We start from the raw sequence: 8,466 nt of genomic DNA, 5'->3' as shown, positions 1-8,466 counted from the left end.
CACCATGCATTAATCCAACACCACCCTGAACAATAATTCCTTTTTTAATCTGGTCAATAACCTATTAAGACATTTCTACAATAACACATCAAAAACATAAAAGATGAAGAAGTGATTTTAAATGAGTAACCCAAGGAAAAGTATAAGAAATTCATGAAGACCATGTCCAACAAATTGAACAAGTAGACAACTCTAACACTTACTACGGACTGACCCATTTCTAACAATTTATGCAAACTCCATTCAACAATTTAATAAGCCAACACCAACATTTCCCGTTACCAACTCTGCATAATATGATTTCTCCACCCTTCAACATAAGCCGAAACCCAACTCTCTCTATAGTGCCACCACACCCCAATCAAGCAGCCATCAACATCAAATTTCATGAGACAGACTATACATATATTTATAACATGCAGCATGAACTTATTAGTTTGGAACAAGATCTAATTCATTATCACCCAAAACTTTGCTCAGCCGAAACATGCAAGATAAGTTTTAGCAAATAAAACACTTAACTCAAGATTTTGCACACCCAAACATATAATAGAAACAGATAACTTGACATGCAAACCGGATTAAGTTTTTTTTTTTAAACACTTTTTGGTTAAACACTCACCTTCTATCCTTAATTGGCTGCCTGTTACAGTGCTTAGATTTCGATCTCCACCGTTCAGAATGTAGAGCTGTGTTTCATACAACATATCCGAAAATCAGCACATCGGACGGTGAATGAGCTCCGATCACGATTGATGATCACTGTCACAGACTTAAAACTAATAAACTCTCCCTTTCTCTTTGTTCTTCTCTCCTTCTCTCACTCTATCTCTATCTCTCGGCCAAACCACTTTCTTCTCTTCTCTCCCTTTTTTTTTCTTTTCTTTTCTTTTCTTTCTCCTTTCTCTCCTCTCTTCTTTTTCTTTCTTCTCTCTCGTTTTCTTCTTCTTCCTTTGGGCGAACTGCCCAGTTCTTTCTTTAATAAAAACAGTTTTTCTAAAATCATGTTCTGCCCCCCATTTTTCTCTAATTTCCAGTTTAACCCAGCCACATAAGCTTTCCCTAGCAAAAATGTCCAAATTTTTCCCTCTTGATACATGCAAACCCATCAGGATTTATTTCTTCGATTTCACCCCCTTAACACAGCTTTAAAAACTGACAGAAATACCCCTATCTTACCACAATACCAAAAAATCAAATTTAAAAAAAAAAGAATTAATTAACTTAAATACAATTCATGATCTAACTAAAATCAGGAATGGGGTTTTACACTGATACTTCCTATGCGGTTTGAAAGTCCTAGATTACTCTTAACCCTTTTAGAAACGAGAAAAACCTACTCAACCATCAAAACACCCTCTTCTGAAACAAGCTAATCGCTAACCATCCTCCACTCGGCTCTACCCCAATAAACTGCTCCAGAGAAGGGATGCCCAATTTTTAACTCTATAAAGTGAAGAATGAAAAGAGAAAGCAAACTTGAAAAATGAGAGTTATAAAAAGTGACTGCCCCAATAAATGAATGAAGACAAGTGTCACCCATGCTGCTATCTTTTAAAGAAAACCTTTAAACCTGATTAGCTCAATTGAGCCCCAAGAGGATGGCTCCAGTCGCAGGTGCATCTCCCACTCGGCAACATGGGCAGAGCTGAGCAAGCCACCCTCAACTGATTTGCTAAGATGACTAGTTTTTACAAACCAGTCGAGTCCAACCTTGGGAAACATTCCCACTTGGTATATACTTCTCACTCAACAGCGTGAGCGGAGCCAACTGGTGTGGAGCATACAACATCCACACTCAAACCAAAGAACAGAGCCGACTCAATATTGTCCCATGCATTTTAATCTCTATTCAGCTTTTTCTTTCTCCATTCGGCTTATTGCTCAACACATGCATCCCAGACATAGTATTTCTTTCTCTACTTGACTTATTATTTATTTGGTTTATTATATATTCATGTCATGAATAACTTCTCCATTCAGCCATAAGTTTGTTTGGCTTATTATTTCTCCCTTCTGTTTATTCTCTCTCCATTCAGTTTATTGCTTGACACCTGCACCACATCCATGTTACTCCATTTGACTTATTACTTCTCTACTTAGCATTTTCTTGATTTGGTCTACTATTACATATACAAGCCATTACTTCTCTTATTCAATTTATTATTGATAACTGCACGCCATGATACCATAGGGAGTTGTTTTAAGTCATCTACTATGTTCACCTTCAATTTATATCGACTCAACACATAAGGACTAAAGTCCTGAAAATTTCAACTACAAGTCGATCACGCCGACTCAGCCACAAGGCCTCATTCCTTAAGTTCTAACTACAAGTCGGTCACGTCGACTCGATCACAAGACCCAATGCCTTGGGAGTTCAACTATAGGTCGGTCATGTCGACTCGACCATATGACCTAACGCCTAGGTTTTCTATTACAAGCCAATATGACCATATGACCAACTCAGGTTAGTCAAACGAACTTTCATATTCCAAACAACGAACCATCTAACCTGGCGAGCTACTGGCACTGATTTGCTCAGTCTGCACTCATTCGATTAAATCTACTTTCTAAGCTAAATACCCTTTAACTTAGAGAGTGGGAGGTTAACTGTATAGGCAACAAAATCGTCTTGGGCCTGAGAGGCCCAATAATGAAATAAACATGTCACGGCTCAAGGCCTTAGCACAATCCCAGTTAAGCCTACGCTTAAAGTTACCTTGTGAACTGCCCACTCTATGAGTTGGGCTATCCTACAAGTCAAGCTAAAACTGGGTTTCGGCCCATTAGCCTACAGCAGCCTATAAATAGGAAATCAGAATCTCATTCTATTTTCTTTTCTGCTAAGATCTTGAATCTTACTAAAACTAGTAAACTCAATCTGATAAGGACAAGAAATATATTTCTTTCCTGATAGGGATTATCTCCCAAAGTAGAACTTAGTGTCCTACTAGGATTCCAACCCCTTTGGTTCACTATATAAACAGAGGTCTGCCCTCTCATAATTGATTCAATATCCAATATTCAATACTCAAAACCACCAATTTGCTCCTGAATTCTTGCTCTCGAGAACCTGATGCCTTCGCTGTAGTCTTAGTCTCTGACAAAACTCCCGGTAATCCTTCTTTCCCTTAATTCTTATTAAATCATCTCTTTCAGACTTACTGACGTGAGCGTCAGAGTATCTACGGCAAAAATCACCCTAGTGTTTCTCATAAGCTTCACGCTCGTCTCTTAGTGTGTGCAGGTCCAGCGGATTGTCAGTGACCTCAATCTAACAAGATCAGACCCTATTTCCGTAATCGTAGATTTTTTGCATCTACGATAGGTTGTAACCTCAGCAAGGAATGTATTCTTTACTTAAAAGTTCTTTTCTTAAAAGTTCTTTTCTGCAACCATCTTTGTTCTTTATTATGTATTCTATTTGTTACTTCAGAATCCTTCCAGAATGGTTGCTTTTCAACTTGTTATCTGAGGAATAAAAGATAACCTCCGATTTGTTTTATCCTAACACTATAAAGCATATAAATGCATGCTTGCCATCTCTGTCGTTCTACGATTCAAAAGAGGTGTTACATCTTATCGCATTCTTGACACAAATTTTTCCCTCTGCTGCGAAAACACAAGAAAACATGGCAAACGTGAGCTTACTCGAGTTCCGGTACAAGATTTCGAAGAAGAAGTTTCTGCGGAAGCCATCTCGGCTATTTTCCTCTCAAGACAGGCAAAACTCTGGCTTGTTACCCACATTCATGCCAAACATAAATGAGATGAAAAAAGTGTTTGATAAATTTGATTCCAACAAAGATGGGAAAATATCCCAGTCGGAGTACAAGGTGATTCTTACAGCTCTAGGACAGGAAAACATGATTGCAGAAGTTCCAAAAATCTTCCAGGCGATTGATCAGGATAAAGATGGTTATATTGACTTTAAAGAGTTTACGGAAATACACAAGGGAGGAGGGGTTAGAACAATGGACATACAGAGTGCATTTCGGGCATTTGATATGAACCACGATGGGCAGATAAGTGCAGAAGAAATCATGGAAATTTTAAGGAGACTTGGAGAGAGTTGCAGCCTGGAGGATTGCAGGCAAATGGTGAGAGCAGTAGACACTGATGGCGATGGTATGGTTAATATGGATGAGTTCATGACCATGATGACTCGCACCACGAACGATGGCTAGACAAGCTTTTCTAGTTTGTGATTCTTTACCAGAAAAGAAATTGCTGCCATGATTAAGAATACTTCTGTTATATATTCCCCGCTACAAAAAAATATTGTAAAGCAATAGCAATAAATGATGGGCATTCTGTAAACTGATGCATATTCTTTTGGCACTCAAATCTTCAACTTCCTGTCCTGTGGCTGTAATAAATAATAAAGTTATTTAAATTTAACCTCTTTTCACTTGAAGACGCACTTTCTCATTTTCCCATTTGTTGCTGAGAACTTGGGCACAACATAATGGGAATCAAATACACGCGAAGTATATTGACCTAAAAATGGTGATTAACTACCTCTAGATAGTTTGACGATTTGCTTGGGACTCTTGAGTGTATAAGACACCCGCAAACACAAAAAAAAAATAAAAGGTGGGATTTTATAGTAATTTAACTAAGCAATATATAGCGCAATACTCACATAAGTCTGCTTAAACTTGCATAATTTTCTCCCAGTTACCCGTGAGACAATAAGCAACACAAGACCTGTGCCTGTTTCACCAAGCCAGTGTCTAACTGACGACAATTGGGTCTAGCAGGTGAAAACTTAACCTTCATTTAAACTATGGTTTATGAAAATAGACAATACATAATTTAAATGAAGAATATTCATCGACGGCAATTCACTTTCACAATTGAAGGCAGTTAAACCCATTCAACCTGATACATAGATCTATGATATGAAAATTTGAACACAGATGACAGAAATACAATTACAGGAAACACACAAGTTGATCCTGTGCTAAGCATCTAACATAGAATCAGTAGCTATAGCAATGTAATTATACTAGTGGCATATTAGCATTTAAATACTCCAGGTTACAATTAATTCTTAAAAAGCTTCCACCTAGAGCCACAACAAAATGCTATCATCACTATGCAAACAGGAGTCCATGAAAAGGAAACAAACTATGAAGTCCTAAAAGTTCCATTCATGATTCAATCCTACAAAACAAATGGAAAACATATACAGCATAGATGGTAGTCAAAGAAGGACATGTGAATCGACACTGGAATTTTCATAAAACCTAATCAATTCAGCATTTGCAAGCACAGCATATATTATAAAGTAGTGAATAGTTCATTTCCAGTAACTAGCACCTTCTTTCCTCAGCAAGCCATAGCTTGGAAATTAAGCACTTTACATATTAAACTTTGATAATCAGAAACAGAGTGGATATGTATTGTAGAAGTAGCAACCTTCACCATAATCTCCGCAAGAGCACTTGCCATCTTTGAAATGATGGAAACGTTTATTGTCCCTAACAATCAATTCCCTCCAACATTGGACATGATCTTGATGGCATTATGACAGTCCCCGCAAACACGAAGATTCTTAATGATCCTAAGAGGTGTCCTAGCTGGAGTACTGATAAGACCATATGCTATTGCCAATCGTTCACTGTGGTAGAGCAAAGCCTGTTCTTTAGCCTCCTGATCAATGTCATGAAGTACATATCTTGTATCAGGTACATAACCCGCTTCCTTCATTTGACTCAATGCCTTTAATTTTTCATCATCCTTGTAAAGAGTTGGGTTCGGAACTCCAAATTCTATTCTCCCATCAAGCAGCAATCGCAGTACGCTTCTTAGGTGGTGGGTAGGGATCTTATTAGTAATCGCCTTGGATGGATCAAGATAAACCATTAACTCCTCAGCTCGATCTTCTAAATCAATATCTCCATGCATTCGAGCATAATTTCTCAAAGCATCCCAAATCTCTGCCGTGGGTTCAAAAGGCAGTTTCTCCTCGATGAACTGTTGAGCCCTAAAGATGCCCAGATTTTCCAAGAACACCAATCAGCCCTATGTACTGTTCAATCCCTGGATTGATCCCAAACTCATTCTCATAGACTCAAAATGTATAAAACCCTCTTCAATAGCATCTGCACTACCACAAGCTGAGAAAACAGCAAGAAAAGTCTGCTCATTTGGTTTCAACCCCAACTCCCTCATCTGCTCCAACAACTGCAAACCCTCATCTCCTAAACCATTATCCGCATACCCATTTATCATCAAATTCCACGAATCCATATTAATATCTGGCATGTAATCAAACACCCTCGGGCATCGGTCATACCCGCACTTTCCATACATTTCAATCACCCTATTATTGAGGCCAAATCCCCCCTAAGGTCGATTGAAGAAGTAATCATGAACCTTTTTCGCATTCTCAAACGACTTTGCATTCCACACAACTCAAACAAAGCATAAAAACAATCAGCATCAGCTTAACACCTTTATCCATCAACTCAATGGCGTCTTTAACCTTCCCTTCCCGAATAACCGTGCCAAATCAGCAATTGAAGGAGCCGGCCTGGACCTGGAACCGGAGCCGACGCCTGACTACTAACATGAGCCTGATTCGAGTTAATCTGTTGACCCTGAGGGACCCACTGGCCAGGGTTTCTTGTCTGTTGGTAACCCTGATTTTGTTGATTGTTCCACTGACTGGGCTTCTGGGTTGCTGATAATTCTGGCTCGAAATATAACCTGACTAGAGCTTTGACTGTTCCACTGATTGGGTTTTTGGGTGGCTGATGGTTCTGATTATTAGGGTTTTGATACGGATACTGATTAGCATTATATTGCTGCTGTTGTTGAGGATATCCCTGTCTTGAAGGATATCTCTGTCCCTGATTAGGGTATCCCCTGTTGGGATGGTTGAACTGATTATTACTAAAATTCCCCTGGTTTTGGCCCTGTGTAGTAGCCCACTGACTATTATCACCACTCCTCTGGTTTTGAAAAACCCTAGAATCAGGCAATGGTGACTGTGAATGTGGTGGTGGGTACTCATTTGGGGCAGCATACGTACTTAAGGGTTTTGCTATTTTCAGAGTTAGGGTTTTGTCGAAGTTGCTCTGAAGATTGTTTGATAAGACGAGTTAAAAGACTGATAGCGTACCTTCAACATAGAAGAAAGCCTCTGGCTTCGTGTGCTCCGTATCGCCATGAGAGAAGCCATTTGCTCGCTGAGTTTTCAGTGAAAATTTTAAGTAACGAACCAAAAACCCTAAAAACCCTAAATGGCCATAAGACTTACGAGGATGGGTTTCGCTTATGTTTTTGGGCTTTCACAGCGTATTGGGCCGCTGTAGGGACCAGACCGGGTTCAGATCGAATAGTCACAATAAGGTCTGTTTGGTTGGCCGTATATTTACAAAAAGAGAATTTTTTTTTTTTTTTTTTTTTTTTTGATAAACGGAAAGGATACAGCCACCGAAAGTTATACACCGAATGATGTAGTAGAATCCGACCGTCGATTAATATTAAGTTAAAATTAATCAACGTCAGATTTTGTCACGTTATCAGTACTGAATTCGATGCACTACTTCGGTGACTGTTGTATTACTTTTTGATAAAATATAAAATTAGAAAAAAAACAAACAAATAATGAAGTATAGGGATCAGATTTGGATTTTGTAACATTTCAAGAATAATTATTAGGTGGTAATTTTTTTATATAATATTTGAATGTCAAATATTGATTAATACAGTAAAACCTCTATATGTCATAATATTGGACCAACTAAATTTATTATTATGGAAGGTTATAATTAATAGAGGTAATACAAAAATTATGTTTTGATAAAAAATTATTGTTTTGATTTCTTATTTTATAATTCATATTTTAGTGGTATTAGATTTTGATTTATTGTTTAATAGCATTAGGTAGTATGGAAATGAATATCAAAGAGTTATTACAAAATTGAGTGATCAATTCGATAACTTTACTACACTAATAAAATAGATATTAATATTTTCTTAATCATCCAAATGACAACAAGTCGTGTATACTTTAACTGAAAAAATCATCATACTAGATTTAGGGGTGTTTGTCTAAGCTTATAAGTGGTCAAACTAGCTTATAAGCTCTAAAATTAAGCTGATCTGTTTGATTATAACTTTTTTGAGCTTATAAGTTGAGCTTAAAAGCCAAAAAAATAAGTTGGGAGGGGAGATACTTTTTTTTTTTTTTTTTGTTTATAACACTATGCTTAAAAGTTAGTTTGACCACACGCCGCACTATTTACCACATTATCCTTGTTTAATTTTAAAATTCCATAGTATACCCTTATTTAATGTAGTATCTTTTTTAGTCATTTTATAATAAAATGTACTTATAAGCCACATTTTACCAAACACGTCAACTACTTATCAGTCACTTATAAGTATTTTAACCAAACACGTAATTGCTTAAAATTTCAAATGCTTATAAGCTAATTTTGGCTTATA

At 37.4% G+C, this 8,466-nt stretch overlaps 1 protein-coding gene and 1 pseudogene across 1 annotated transcript; one reads left to right on the top strand and one right to left on the bottom strand.

Annotated features, from left to right (window-relative positions):
- Positions 1-3,635: 3,635 nt before the first annotated feature.
- On the top strand, positions 3,636-4,367 carry LOC116118489 (calmodulin-like protein 1). Its single transcript, XM_031404474.1, has one exon. It carries the CDS (start codon positions 3,636-3,638, stop codon positions 4,188-4,190), a length of 555 nt encoding a protein of 184 aa, XP_031260334.1. The 3' UTR covers positions 4,191-4,367.
- Positions 4,368-5,389: 1,022 nt separating this feature from the next.
- Positions 5,390-7,195, bottom strand: LOC116118475 (annotated as a pseudogene).
- Positions 7,196-8,466: the final 1,271 nt, after the last annotated feature.

Source organism: Pistacia vera, unplaced genomic scaffold (genome assembly GCF_008641045.1).
Source record: "Pistacia vera cultivar Batoury unplaced genomic scaffold, PisVer_v2 Contig846, whole genome shotgun sequence".
Taxonomy (NCBI): Eukaryota; Viridiplantae; Streptophyta; class Magnoliopsida; order Sapindales; family Anacardiaceae; genus Pistacia; species Pistacia vera.
This window is presented reverse-complemented; position numbering and strand designations above follow the sequence as displayed.

Coding starts and splice junctions, on each gene's coding strand:
- LOC116118489 (XM_031404474.1), top strand. CDS start 3,636: ATGGCAAACGTGAGCTTACTCGAGTTCCGGTACAAGATTTCGAAGAAG.